This window comes from Lissotriton vulgaris, chromosome 1_1, assembly GCF_964263255.1.
Source record: "Lissotriton vulgaris chromosome 1_1, aLisVul1.2, whole genome shotgun sequence".
NCBI lineage: Eukaryota > Metazoa > Chordata > Amphibia > Caudata > Salamandridae > Lissotriton > Lissotriton vulgaris.
Genome location: NC_141685.1, coordinates 1635032118 through 1635047981, shown reverse-complemented (window position 1 = coordinate 1635047981; position 15864 = coordinate 1635032118). Strand labels below are relative to the sequence as shown.

Genomic DNA, 15864 nt, shown 5'->3' with positions numbered 1-15864 from the left:
TGGTCCGAAAGGGGGTTGAGGGCGCGACGGGGTCGAGTGTGATTGCGGGCGGGGATAGAGGGCCAATGCGGGGAGTATGATTTGTGAGGGTAAGTAGGGTGGATGGGGGGCTTGTTGCCTAAAGGGGCGGTGGTAGGCAGGGGTTGTCTGGTGAGTGTGGTAAGTAGATCTTTGATGGCGTGGAGCTCTTCTTTGAGTTGTAAGAGGGTGGGTATAATCATGTCCATAGGTGGGTTGGGGGTGTAGTGGAGGATGGGCGCCGTGAGCGAGTCGTTGATTAGGGAGCTGGAAAGGTGACTGGCTGGGGGGGGGGGGGATGCTAGCGTTGGTGCAGGGCTCTGAGGTAATAGTGAGTGGGGTGATTAGGGAGCTGGAAAGGTGACTGGCTAGGGGGGGGGGGGGATAAGCATGCAGCAAGCATTCCTCCCATCACCTTTTGTGTGTTTGAGATCTTTATGCTTACGGCACATCCAAGCATGAAAAATCAGGCCATAAAAGATCCAAAACTCCTCAGAGAAAACAAATGTGAAAATCGATAGGAGCAAAGAGGTAATATCCAAATGAAATATGCTACTTGTAAAGGCTCTTCTGGCTAAGCAATGGACTCATAAAAACAATGGGCAAATATCTTGGGACGTCAAACATAAAAACATTTGTATAGACGTGAAAAACAGTGAGACATTACAAATTTGTTTATAGCTAGCACAACACCCCTGTAAAAATGAATTGAATGTTCACTAGAGTTCCTAAAGTATTTGAGAGGAGTTGTGGAATAGTTGGAAACAATTTGCATGTATGGTGGAGATTCAGTAATCTTTTTCCTTCAGGACGGAGGTTGACTAAACTCTTAGGGAGGCGTTAGGCTTCCCTTTGCCCTTTCAGCCAAAACTACACATGCTAGGTTTGCGGCCAGATAAGTATGTACGCATTTCAAAGACAGAAGTAAACGTTGTTTTACAAAATGTGGGGGACAGCAAAGCTTGCAATCATATTTCAGTGGAAGAAACCAGAACTTCCCTCAACATCTCAATGGTTTCACAGACTGATCAATGCTGGTCATGGAGAAAACCATCAGTGATCTAGAGGAGGACACATCTCCTTTTTGATGGACAGTAGGAAAAACTATTTAAACATTTCGGCATGGGGATTGACTGCACTTAAGCTGCCATTGTGTTGGAAGGCTCTAGGCAATTTCTTAAAGAAAGAGGAGAAGTTAGAGCTCACTGAAGGAGTGTTGTTGCGGTATATGGGATCAATGTGTGCACTCTGTTTTGTAGCTCTGGTGATGCAGGCCACTGTGGTGGGAGGGGCTTGGGGAGGGAGGGGAAATGAGAATAATTCATGGCAACTCTAGCAGTTGTTGGCTGAAATATTAGCACGCCTTTTACAGCTTTTCACTGAAATTGATAAAATAAACAGGTTTGGTTTTAGGGAAAAGGTGGGCACTATGCAAAGTCAATCAGTGTCTTCAGGTGGGAGTACAGGACCAGACATATGGAAGCTAGCAGGTTTGTTGTAGGGGTGGGCTCAGAGTGCAGCTGAAGCAGCAAATGAGCCAGAACTGAGGTAGAGCTCTACTGTGAAAACATGCTATACTTACCTTCTGTGCTAGGAAAGGTATTCCACAAGTATAAGGAAGTCAGGACATGGGAAAATATATTCAGTAGCACTAATTATCTGCAGCAGATAAAAAATAATTAAATGGGGGGGGGGGGGCTGTACTTTCAGACTATTTCCCCAATTATTGCTGCAGGGTTGTCACAAGAAACCAAAGCAGTGTTGGAATATCTGGGAAAAATATGGCAGGGTGCTGGTAGATACCGTTATGGGATTTCGGACAAGACCCAGCGGTGGTTCTAGACAACAGCTATTTTATTTAGAAGGTTTTATATAGCGCTAGCTCCACAAGTGGAGCAATGTAAATAAATAAGAAAAACAATCATAGTACTGAACAAAAGAGATTATACAGGAGATCAGACAAAATAAAAGGAAACAATTCAGGGTACAAGGTGAGTAAAATACATGTAGGATAAACAGGAAACCCATTGAAAGAACCAAAGTGTTGTTATAAATAGAAATGTTACAGTATGCCAATGGGGGTTCAGTGGGCATAGAAGGGTTTGCGGGGTATAAGGGGGGGGGAGAAGGTGGTGTCAAGAAGGGGGTAGGTGAGTGTGGGGGGTTGGCGGAGCTGCTTAAGGAGTTGATAATCATCATGAAGAAATCGAACATGATCAGTACCTAGTGGAGGAAAGTATCTCCAGTAAGATGAGGTACCTCCTGTGAGATCAAGATTTTCTAAAACCATCAATCTATACTGACATTTTATGTAAGTTTGGGCAGGTGTCTTTGTTTTACTCAACTCTAAAACCACCAAAGTACTGTGGTTACTGGGGTCATGCACATTTTAAGTTAGTCATAACCAGTAAATACACTGAATTATCTGTGATATTGATATCCTAGATCATTATAGAACCACTGTCTATTGTTAATTAATTAAAGACCCTTTACCCACACAGAGCCGCAAGAACAGAATTATTTACATGCTATTTTGGACTTTTAAATAGATGTTCGTACGTCCTCTGAGTCAGCCAGATAAATATGCAACTGACAATTCCACCACAGGCTGGTGGGATTATATCAAGAAAATAACTGCTGCTTTCTCATCCCTAATTCCAAATGAACATCTCCAGGCTTTAGGCACAGCGCTTGTGGACCCTAGGGGTAGAATGGAAGGAAGGGTCCTGTTTTTTATTGGCTTATTTTGACACAAGTACAAGCGGCTGAACGATATCTCCTGATAATTTCCTAATAGTATGGCTTGAGTTACTTCATCTCCATATGTTATGCAGAAATCTCAAATCAAGGATGTTGGTCAACTCTAATTAAGGCATTTCTTATACATTTAAAGTGTTTAGAAGGTTGGTAAGAAGTTTACATGTGTTATGTAATATTTGTGCTCAGTATCCAGAGTTTGAATGTCCTAATTTTTTAGTGTAATTCTGATTTGGACTGTAATCTACCTTTCTCACTTGCAGGTTTTGCTTTGAAGCACACTTTTTCTCAGGTTGCCCACTTGGTACTGCCCCCGTGAGTTGCCCGGACTTGTGCCAGGATGAGCAGTGTGTAGGGCACCCCAACGTCGAGTGTCGTGTCCAGATGTGCGGATCCTGTTTTGCAGAGTGGTACGATCGGATTACTGGCAACACTGTTTTGTGCCAGGGTGGGTGTCCTAGCAAATCTTTATTCTTCTTTGGAAGGTCTTGTGTGTGCATGGTGGGAGGGCTGTATACGTCTGAGCAAGTGTATGTGATGAGAAATAGTTACATCACGCAAATGCAAAAGTTCTAAGTGAGCTGCCACTATATCTGTTCTGGATTCCCATATGCTTTGTGCACTTGTAAAGGATATTGAAATGCTCTTCTGAGGCTTTGGGCTAAACAGTCCTTTCTGTCAGAGTCCTTTATCGTCTCCAAAACAACAAACCCTTTGTTTGGCTATTAGAAGTCAAGGGATGGGGGATATTTTTGCATCCAGGATAGTATTTGCTTTTTTATTCCCACTCTAATCCTAATGTTCCTGAGACACAGATGGCAGGTCACAAACCAGGATCCTTGTTGCTGACCTTCACATCCCACGAGGTGCCACCACAGAGCTGCTTAAGGATTGTACATGTTTTGGATCTGATATAGATTTGACACTTTCCTTGTAGACTTTTAATTTGTACATGTCTATTCACAAAAAGTAGAGAGGAGTTGCAGGCAAACGAGGTTTTCAGGGGACACAGGTGAGTTAGCAAGTTCAAGGGAGCCTTGTGAAAGGTTATGCATAGCAAACAAGCTAGTAAGTGCTAGAAATGATTGCAAGAAAGCACAGACAGGTGGGGGCTACACTGATCAGTATAAGAATTGCAAGCGAATCAGTGAAGTCAAAGAATCTTATATAGAAAGAAAGCATGATCACTCACTTTTGAAAAATTGTTAAAAATAAAAGTTGTGAACTGAACTGAAGGCTATGACTCCATCAATGCACAGACAGCTTAGAAAGCTCTCCCTCATCTTATACAAGTAGGTTTTCCAGTTTAGCAACTTGTCTGTGTGTGTTACTAATAAGTTTAGGGGCATGTCAGGTAGTTTTTGTATTGTTTTTTTGACTGTCAGTGGTTACTGGGCTCTATCCTGTGTGTATACTGTTGATTGTCACAGGTGTGCTACGGCCACAGGTTGTGTTGCACTTCAGTTGGATAGCTAAGTAACTGTCTTTGGTCATGTGACTTTACAGGAATAAGTAAACCAAGTAATCCATGCCTAGTCTAGAACATTTTAGGGATTACAACTAAGATATAACATGGCAAAGTACATAACATTCAAACGGTATGCCTGTATCATCAAGGAAGAATAAGCACGTTAATTTACTGGTAAGTAAAAGAGGAGTGAAAAGTATACAGCTCTGTGAAAATTAGCAGGTGGTACACCTTCCAGGGCTAGGATATCCCCACAAATATTTGTATAGCATTTTCATGCTGGGGTTTCTGTTACACTAGCCCTAAGGTCAATGCTGCATTACCGGGCTGTCTTTGCGTACACTTGGAAGACTTCAAGACTTGTCCGACTTACTATGATGGGAAGATAGTCTATAGCAATGGAATGGATACACAGTATTACAAGAATACAATGTGGTATGTTATGTTACAATATAAATAATCCACTTTAAGAACGATCTCTGGCTCTGGGTGCGTGGTCTGAAGCCCCAGCTCCTCACTTTCTTGTAAAAATCCATTCATCCAAAAATCTGCCACCAAAACAACAAGAGCCAAGTTAATCAATGGAGGAATTTTAAGGTGCACAGTTCAGTGGAGGATTAGGTAAATAGTGTCCATTTGGGACACAGCTAAGTGCGGAGAACAGTTAAGCTCGAATCATTAGAAAGATTAGTCGTGATCAAGACTGTCTGGTGGCAGGGACACTCATGGACCTGTGCCCTGCACCTCACGGTTAGGGAGAGTGGCGGCGTGATTCCTGAGCTCCTTGGGCGGTTAGTGGTTACTGACCTCCAATTGTGACACTTGGAATAGTTTACCACTGGTGTACCAGGACCACATTACTTTAGTACCTCTAAAGGAATAATAAAGTACTCAAGTGGCCTCCTCAGGATAGTGAGGCACAGACGTCCGAGGCTTAGGAAGTGATGCAGGCTAGAAAGCGAAGGGACTATTAAATGTAGAAATGAGTAAATCTACACGTGTAAGTTTACTCTTGCACTTTGTAGTAAATGTACTACTTTTGACTACTCGTTATTTACGAGTGTAAATGTACTACAAAGTATGCACTTACATATCTCAGTTTCCTAAAAATAAGTGTAAAGTTACTACTTGTAACTTTTCATATGTAGGCGGAGGTCTCTGCCACCAGGGCTGAGATCTTCTTAGAGAAAACTACAGGAAAATCTTAAAAAGTAAATTAAATAGTTAAAAAAAATAGAAACAATATTTTAATATGAAATGTTGATGATGACTAATTTTATATAGGTATTATTAATGTGCAACAAGATGCAACTGTTACAGCATTAATAACTTATTTTAAATTAAAAATAATTAGTTTGAATATATCATATTAAAATTAAAATTGAAGTATGAATTAAATCAATCCCAGTTAAGGTAAAATTCTATTCCATTCTATAGTTTTGGTAGCGCGCAACAGCTGCCCCAGCAATGAGGCGTCCCGGCGCTAAGAACCCAGATCCTAGTCTGAAGCGGGGAGACAGGACAGAGGGAGGATTACAGACAAGGGAATAAAAAAAAGGGAAAAAAGATATATTTTTAAATACATGTTATTATCACACTAATGTTTAAATTAAAAGAAGGTTACTAAAATATTTGAAAAGATGTTTTATTTACATACATTTTGTAAACATTAAATAAAATGTATTTATACTTTTTAGCTGTATTAATTCAATTCATTTATTTTGACATTTGTTCTTACGGGTTTTCATTTTAAGTCCCTACTGTATGAAGCTGGCTCTGTATATACTATACCAAAATGAGGTATAGAGTGCACAGATTCCAGTGGTAAAAGTAGATAGCACCTTACTTATTTGTGGTAATGTGGGCAAGCAGTAAGGCTTTATCAGAGAGTAGTGTTAAGCATGTATTGTACACAATCAGGCAAGAAATGATGTCACACACTCAAAGACTGAACTCAGACCAATATGTTTGTATAAAAATATTATTTAGTTGTATTTTATTTGTAGAACCAAGCCAGGCCTGGTGCAATACTTTGCAGGTATAATGCAGTTGAATACAATTTAAATGCAGTTGGATTCATTTGGTTTGTTTACAGGTAAGTCAACAGTCAAAATTACTTTACAGTTACTTTTGAGATTACTTTGTATGTTACTTTTCAGATTACTTTTTAAGTGACGTTTTCTACTCAGGGTGATATGCCTAGATATCACACTGGGACATTTCCTAGAGAAAAGGTAAGTAATTCATTTTGAGATATTTGCAGTTTTTCAAGTTCTCATACAAAACCAACTCCACACAGAACAATTTTCACAAAAAAGCAGTCAATTCAGTCCTATGGGAGGAAATGAGGTTATCGGTTTCAAGGTAATAACTTAGGTTTGCGAGTTGGTTTTCTGGGGCTAGAACCAGGGTTCCCCCAGGGTTAAGGATGCACTCTCAAAGCACCCTCAGCGGCACTAGGGCGGTCTGGTAGAGAGTACTCAGGCCCAATGTTATCCAATGGAGGATAGGGGGCCTCCGGTTGTTGGATGCTCACGAGCACGCCACAAGTTTGTGGGAGTAATGCTCCTGGTGTTAGGCTCAGGGCAAAGGCGAATCCGAGTTAGCACCCAAAGTACACCTGCAGCGACGCAGGGGTGGCTGGGTGCAGGGTGCTGTTTTGGCGTCGGGTGCACTGCTGTTTTCAATGGGGATTCTCCGGTTGCAACAAAGACTGCAGGCTCGGGGACAAAGATCTTCTGGAGGTGACCACAGGTTGGAGAGGTACGTTGGGATGCCTGGGGATGCTGGGACACTGTCAGTTGGGCCACCCAATGCTGTGGGACGTCGGGTGCAGGGGTGTCTTTCGGTGTCGGGTTTTCCTACCAGCTCTGGTCGCGGTCGGGAGAATCCTCCTTAAAGGTGCTTCAGGAGTTGATTGGCGATTCAAGTCAGGTCAGAGATCACCAGATCTCAGGACAGGATCATCAGGGATACCTCCTCGTGGTGTTGGGCCACTTGATCTCGGGTTGCGGGCGTCGGGTGCAGATTCGCAGATTTGGCTGAAGCCAGAGTCTGCAGGTGAGCAATTCCGGTGCTCACAGGAGACAAAGTGTTGGGCTTGGAAGGCAGAGCAGGCCCATCGGATTCTTGAGGCTGCTTGCTGCAGGACACACTGGGATTTTGCTGGAGCAGGTTCGAGGTGGGGACAGGCCGGTGGGGATGGGGCCAAGTCAGAAGGCATTCTCCTCTTCTTAGTTTCAAAACAGCTTCTCATCTTCTTGTCGATTCTTGTCTGAGGAAACAAGGTTCAGGGTTGACCCTAAATACTAGATTCAGGGGTGTTACAGGTGAGTGAAGGTCGGGACCAATGGGTCCCTTCCTTGGGGTGGGTACACCCCCTATTATGCCACCCTCCAGTGGGAGGGGGGCAAATGCCTATCTGGTTGGCTGGGTCCCCCCCATCTGCAAGATGGCAGGGACTGAGAGTTATGCTTCACCTTGCCTCCCCCACCTGAGGGGTGGGTTAGGCAAAGTATGGCACACCTCCCTTCTTCACTTGGTTTTACTGCTAATTCTCCCGCCCAAAGTGGGGTTCAGAACCGGTGGGGGCGAGTTGCTGGAAGCAGCAAATTGCTGGGGTAGATTACAAAGGAGGTAAGCCTTTGAAGCTTCCCCTTCGTGGACCCTGCCCATTCAGGAGGAGGAGGCTTGGCACCTCATCCTAGGATGTACATTGTTCCAGACCCCCGAGAGCAGCAGAAACATGTCTGGTGGTGGCAGCCACTCAGCCAGGACACTAGAGTTAGGTCGTTTTTCGGGGTGCATCTCTAAGATGCCCTCTGAGTGCATTTTTCATTAAATCCCACTCTGACATCAGTGTGGGTTTATGTGCTGAGAGGTTTGGTACCAAACATCCTAGTTTTCAGTAAAGCCATTATGGTGCTGCGGAGTTCGTAATGACATACACCCAGTACCATATACTCTTGATGACATTACTGCACTTACAGTGTCTAAGGATTGTGGGTTGATGCACCTGTATCCTCACCACTGGTATTGTGTACCCAGCTAGAGGGGTGGCTGACCTATGCCAGAACAGTGGGTTGTAGGCATGGCACACAGGGATGTGTGCCCTGTCGACTCCTCACTTTGTTCTGTGCCAAAACATGCAGCCTGCAATGGCAGTGTGTGTGTGTAAAGGTACAGGGCCGCTAAGGGTGGCACAACAAGTGCTGCAGCCCTTAGAGGCCTTCCCTGGTCACAGTGCCCTTTGTACTGATGGTACCATTTACAAGGGACTGAAGTGTGGCCAAAGAGTTCCAATTGGGTTTTGTCTTAAAGCAGTTTTTAGGGAAAGAACATAGGCCCTGGGTACCTGTTTGACTGGAACCCGGGGCACACTCAGTCAAAGTACATCAGCAGTTTGGAAAAAAGTGGAGTTAAGCATGCAAAAAGAGGGTACTTTCTTACACCTACCTCAATTTTTCATGGGATGGTATTGCAGTACCAGTATTTAGCAATGTTGGTGCTTGCTTCCTCCAGCTCTGAGCTGGAGCATATTTATGGTTTTTGGGTCCTTTTTAGGTCTCGCCTGAAGATGCAGCACGAAAGTGCTGTCACCAGCGAGATCTATTGTCAGTGACTTGCCTGCGAAGTGGTACAGACCGGGGCACACGCATGGCTTTGGCCTTTGTGGTCTGTGGACGCGCTTGCTACAAAGTGTTAAAAGCTGGTGCGCGTTAATTAGGGTTGAGGTAAGAGTATGAACGTGCTCCGGAAGACGCGCTAGCATTCAGCAGTATGTGGGGAGCCTGGCGGCATGCCAAGATAATTACAGTTTGTTTTTCCAGCTTTGTGGTGAGGGCATGAGCGGCCGTCTCACTGGCACCATAGTGTAGAGGCTCCATTTGACATTCATTCTTACATGATATTACAAATTGTGCTAATTCATAGTGCACATGCTTTTACTAGATTTTATCCTCATTTATCATTCTTACGTGATATTACAAATTGTGCTAATTCATAGTGCACACGCTTTTACTAGATTATGGCACACCTCCCTTCTTCACTTAGTTTTACTGCTGATTCTCCCGCCCAAAGTGGGGTTCAGAACCGGTGGGGGCGAGTTGCTGGAAGCAGCAAATTGCTGGGGTAGCTTACAAAGGAGGTAAGCCTTTGAAGCTTCCCCTTCGTGGACCCTGCCCATTCAGGAGGAGGAGGCTTGGCACCTCATCCTAGGATGTACATTGTTCCAGACCCCTGAGAGCAGCAGAAACATGTCTGGTGGTGGCAGCCACTCAGCCAAGACACTAGAGTTAGGTCGTTTTTCGGGGTGCATCTCTAAGATGCCCTCTGAGTGCATTTTTCATTAAATCCCACTCTGACATCAGTGTGGGTTTATGTGCTGAGAGGTTTGGTACCAAACATCCTAGTTTTCAGTAAAGCCATTATGGTGCTGCGGAGTTCGTAATGACATACACCCAGTACCATATACTCTTGATGACATTACTGCACTTACAGTGCCTAAGGATTGTGGTTTGATGCACCTGTATCCTCACCACTGGTATAGTGTACCCAGCTAGAGGGGTGGCTGACCTATGCCAGAACATTGGGTTGTAGGCATGGCACACAGGGATGTGTGCCCTGTCGACTCCTCACTTTGTTCTGTGCCAAAACATGCAGCCTGCAATGGCAGTGTGTGTGTGTAAAGGTACAGGGCCGCTAAGGGTAGCACAACAAGTGCTGCAGCCCTTAGAGGCCTTTCCTGGACACAGTGCCCTTTGTACTGATGGTACCATTTACAAGGGACTGACGTGTGGCCAAAGAGTTCCAATTGGGTTTTGTCTTAAAGCAGTTTTTAGGGAAAGAACATAGGCCCTGGGTACCTGTTTGACTGGAAGCCGGGGCACACTCAGTCAAAGTACATCAGCAGTTTGGAAAAAAGTGGAGTTAAACATGCAAAAAGAGGGTACTTTCTTACACCTACCTCAATTTTTCATGGGGTGGTATTGCAGTACCAGTAATTAGCAATGTTGGTGCTTGCTTACTCAGGCTCTGAGCTGGAGCATATTTATGCTTTTTGGGTCCTTTTTAGGTCTCGCCTGGCGATGCAACATGAAAGTGCTGTCGCCAGCGAGATCTATTGTCAGTGACTTGCCTGCGAAGTGGTACATACCGGAGCACGCGCATGGCTTTGGCCTTTGTGGTCTGTGGACACGCTTGCTACAAAGTGTGTACAGCTGGTGCGCGTTAATTAGGGTTGAGGTAAGAGTATGAACGTGCTCCGGAAGACGCGCTAGCATTCAGCAGTATGTGGGGAGCCTGGCGGCATGCCAAGATAATTATAGTTTGTTTTTCCGGCTTTGTGGTGAGGGCATGAGCGGCCGTCTCACTGGCACCATAGTGTAGAGGCTCCATTTGACATTCATTCTTACATGATATTACAAATCGTGCTAATTCATAGTGCACATGCTTTTACTAGATTTTATCCTCATTTATCATTCTTACGTGATATTACAAATCGTGCTAATTCATAGTGCACACGCTTTTACTAGATTATATCAGCATTTGTAAAGTGCTACTAGGACTTTTAGCAAACTCTCTGCTGCCTATGTGGCTGCTTGTGCAATCTCTACACTACTATACGTCGTTACACCATTCAACCCTCATTTCCACAGTGTTTAACAAATGTGTTGCACTCAAAAATTAAGGGCACCTGTAACTTTTGTACATCTTATACAATATCTATTTTGCTCCTATGTGTCTTTTGTCCACAAACAACCTCGCATACCACCGTACCTCATTGTCGGAGCCGGGTTGCGGCGGTGATTTCCACTGGTTTCTGTTGCAAGCCCACAAGCCAGTCACCGAAGTGTTGCAGCTTCGCCAGCAGACACTGTTTTGCCAAAAATAATTTCCTGTCATACTTTTTAATACAGCGAAGGCTTGTAAATTCCTCTAAAAATGGTTTGGGGAGGGCGTCAGGCATATCTTGAGCCGGGTTCATATGAAGGGTATTGAAAACAGTGGTCCGTGACCCTTTCCTTCGTAAAACTGAGTCAATCAGTACATAGTAAATATTTCTATACCATTTCAGGGTGTGTCCCTTAGATCAACCCTAATCAATCAATGCACAAAGTTCACAAAAAGAAAATGCAACAGTGATAATTACAAAACCGGAGACAATTTTAATTCATTGTATCTCCATTAAATGCGAAAAAAAATCACAATTATCCAATGATAGAAGCATATAGGTTGCCCCAAGGGAGCATGCAAAGAGCAAAGGGTGCTTGGGACAGTGTAAGGTGATTAGGGAAGGAAGAATAAAATTATTCCCAAAAATACTGTACACAGGACCGGTTACACAGTTCACCGTCCTACAATGACCTGGCCTCAAATTTCAATTCTATACACATTTTTCAAAAAAGCACATGGCTTCCAAAATTATTTGCACATGATAAAGTGTCGTAGGATCCAGGTTTCAAAGAAAGAGCGTCGACGTTTCGAATCATCTTAGGGCCTATAGGTAAGTTGGACCTGGGCCTTGCGAGTCTTCATCAGGACTAAAACAGAGGGCAACCCAAGGATCTTGATGACTCTGAAAGGAGGGAGAGTAAAAATTCAGGCTGTTGCACTAGATTGCGACTAAAATCAATCTCGCAAAAGGGGGATGGAAATGCTTACCCTAAAATTGGGGGACCAAGTGGCGTATCTTCACTAGTTGTCCCAAAGCTAATGTTAACACCTAAAAGACAATAAGGTGTAATCAGAAGCTAGGTCTCTCATTACTAGTCCAAGGACCTTATTAAACTTAATTTCTAACATCCGTCATTACCTTATCAAGGATGTAAGACTTGACCCACTGGTTCTCATGGGAAAACAGGCTTCAGTCACTGCGCTTTCAAGTCTTTAAAAACTAACCCTAGAGAATATAACAGGGTGTAATCAATAGTTGCTTCCATTATGTATCTGTTAAGGATAACTATCAGGCGTTTGAACTACACAAATATTTACCTTTTGCTTTTCCTTTAATCTACAAATGGTAATGGGTATGAGTGTTCTGTTTAATTCAGATACTCTGTTCATCACCACCCCCTTTTCTGAATCGTTTTGTCCACCATAAGCGTGGAAGGGTATACTGAGATGTGAGTCCCTTGCTCATTGCACCATCAGGATTCAAGCAAGCCGGGCCGAAGACGGCTGTGATGCCAGAAACCGCTCCCCGGAAGCTTGTTTCCTTCCCAGTATAAGAATTGGCTTGGTAGTTTGGTCTGCCCTGTTCCCATGATGCACTGGGCCAGGGACAGACTAATTTGCATGTAGCCAGGTTCTGAGCTGGGATGGTGCAGTGAGCTAAAAAACGGTGATGGATCAAGCCCTGATCTGTTGACTGGGTATGAGTGTTCTGTTTAATTCAGATACTCTGTCCATCACCACCCCCTTTTCTGAATCGTTTTGTCCACCATAAGCGTGGAAGGGTATACTCAGATGTGAGTCCCTTGCTCATTGCACCATCAGGATTCAAGCAAGCCGGGCCGAAGACGGCTGTAATGCCAGAAACTGGTCCCCGGAAGCTTGTTTCCTTCCCAGTATAAGAATTGGCTTGGTAGTTTGGTCTGCCCTGTTCCCATGATGCACTGGGCCAGGGACAGACTAATTTGCATGTAGCCAGGTTCTGAGCTGGGATGGTGCAGTGAGCTAAAAAACGGTGATGGATCAAGCCCTGATCTGTTGACTGGGTATGAGTGTTCTGTTTAATTCAGATACTCTGTCCATCACCACCCCCTTTTCTGAATCGTTTTGTCTACCATAAGCGTGGAAGGGTATACTCAGATGTGAGTCCCTTGCTCATTGCACCATCAGGATTCAAGCAAGCCGGGCCGAAGACAGCTGTAATGCCAAAAACCGGTCCCCGGAAGCTTGTTTCCTTCCCAGTATAAGAATTGGCTTGGTAGTTTGGTCTGCCCTGTTCCCATGATGCACTGGGCCAGGGACAGACTAATTTGCATGTAGCCAGGTTCTGAGCTGGGATGGTGCAGTGAGCTAAAAAATGGTGATGGATCAAGCCCTGATCTGTTGACTGGTATGAGTGTTCTGTTTAATTCAGATACTCTGTCCATCACCACCCCCTTTTCTGAATCGTTTTGTCCACCATAAGCGTGGAAGGGTATACTCAGATGTGAGTCCCTTGCTCATTGCACCATCAGGATTCAAGCAAGCCGGGCCGAAGACGTCTGTAATGACAGAAACCGGTCCCCGGAAGCTTGTTTCCTTCCCAGTATAAGAATTGGCTTGGTAGTTTGGTCTGCCCTGTTCTCATGATGCACTGGTTCAGGGACAGACTAATTTGCATGTAGCCAGGTTCTGAGCTGGGATGGTGCAGTGAGCTAAAAAACGGTGATGGATCAAGCCCTGATCTGTTGACTGGGTATGAGTTTTCTGTTTAATTCAGATACTCTGTCCATCACCACCCCCTTTTCTGAATCATTTTGTCCACCATAAGCGTGGAAGGGTATACTCAGATGTGAGTCCCATGCTCATTGCACCATCAGGATTCAAGCAAGCCGGGCCGAAGACGGCTGTAATGCCAGAAACCGGTCCCCGGAAGATTGTTTCCTTCCCAGTATAAGAATTGGCTTGGTAGTTTGGTCTGCCCTGTTCCCATGATGCACTGGGCCAGGGACAGACTAAGTTGCATGTAGCCAGGTTCTGAGCTGGGATGGTGCAGTGAGCTAAAAAACGGTGATGGATCAAGCCCTGATCTGTTGACTGGGTATGAGTGTTCTGTTTAATTCAGATACTCTGTCCATCACCACCCCCTTTTCTGAATAGTACAACTTGTGTCACGAGGCTGAGAAAACATAAAATGTGGGGTAAGTTTATGTCAAATTGATGTCTATTAATGACAACTATCAGGTGTTTAAAAAACAAAACAAAATGTCTTTACCTTTTGCTTACTCTGTAATCTATACAGTGATGATACTCAGTGCAACATGTGTCCCCAGGCTGAAAAACATGAAATATTAAGTAGGGTTAAGACAAGGCGGTGGGCCTCATTTCTTCAATATTCGTGCAAAAACTACCTAATCGCGATGTTGAAATGGGATAGGAAACCTAACCGAGTTCTCAGCACTCGTCGTCAGATACGGGCGCTTGGCCCCGACCAGCAGTTCGTGGGCGTGTAAAAAGCCTTGCCATAGTAGACATAGACACCGGGCTTACAAGCGTTGCCATAGCAACCATTGCTCGTACTTCCTCGTATTTTCAAAAGTGAGGCAAATTCATTCCTCAAATTAGTGAGTATGGTCAGATTATTCACCTCAATGCCAAGACGCTTAGTATTCCCACACACCTGACAATTTAGGAAAAAATTATTTTAAAAATCCGGCATCGGCAGAGGGACTCATTATAACCTAACCCCAATTGGTTATCATGAATAAAAGCCTCAAACCTGAGCGGTCTTAAAATTTAACAATTGGAAACCCTGATTTGGACTCAAGGCGAGAATGAATTACCGGAGTTCCAACATTTCATACAAGCGGGCATGAAAATAGAAAACGGACTTCATCACCCGCCATCTTAGGAAAGGACGCTGCCTTTTCCAAAACAGACTACCCTATTTAGACTTGGGTTTCAGATAGTGATTATATCAGAGGCCATATCTATAGATGACCCAACAAATGAGACATAATAATGGCAAACAATGATTCTATCATGTCCAAAAATCGAATCTTCAACCGGCTATGCGAAACCTTATGTTACTGTGATTTAAGTCAGTATGACATCCATATTCAGTACTCATATTCCAGTGTGTATAAGTACATGCATCGATCATAATCCATAGTGTTAACCATTAATAACAGTTTTAAGCAATGTACAAATAGACACGTCTGTACATAGTGTTTAACATAGAAATTCCTAGCACACAGAGTGTAGTTTGACTCACAGATCGAGTAGGGGGAGAAGGGATTTAACTAAATGGTCCCTAATGTTCATCCCTTTTTGAAATGCATGCAATGGTGGTGGTATTCCACCTAATTCCTCACTGACTAAATGCCAATGGTGGTTAATGGATTTCTTTATAGCATTACTTTCGAGGGGATAGTATTGCAAATCGTATGACACCTTACACGACATGTTTTGATAAAGCCAAACCAAAGTTGCTATATAACCGCGAGGATTATAATGCACTTAATAGTATATGGTATGGCATTATCCCGGATCAGCTTAGGGAGTTGTTCCCGACAGCTGCAGACAGGCTCAGCTCATGCCAGAGCTCCATCTCACATTAAACCACGCACTCTGCCTCCAGAATTGATAAGGCCTTCCGTAGGAGTGGCTCACAGGTTTATATGTGTCCAGATATAGGTTTAGATATAGGTATACTATATCTAAGCAAGGGGTGATTACACCCACTTGCCCCAACTGAGTGATAAGCCAGTTGTGTCAATTTAAGAACCAGCCAGGGGTGGCAAAAGCTATGCTTCAGCTCCTGGTAGGCCTTGGTGGCACCTATGCCCTGAGCACCTATAGTGCATGGTACAGGGGCTGACAAGGAGTCCATTTCCAATTGTGGTATGTACCTCTAGCACATGTATTACAAATTTAGAGAGAGAACAGCAGGCTGGGGGTCTGATTAGCAG

The 15864-nt window shown here is 44.0% G+C and overlaps 1 protein-coding gene across 1 annotated transcript in view; it reads left to right on the top strand.

Annotated features, from left to right (window-relative positions):
- The window catches only part of KCP (kielin cysteine rich BMP regulator), a 694272-nt gene that overhangs the window by 246821 nt on the left and 431587 nt on the right, over positions 1 to 15864 (top strand). Inside the window, exon 9 of the mRNA XM_086918865.1 lies at positions 3039 to 3223. Coding sequence (XP_086774991.1) covers positions 3039 to 3223 — 185 coding nt within the window. The remainder of the gene's footprint in view (positions 1 to 3038; positions 3224 to 15864) is intronic.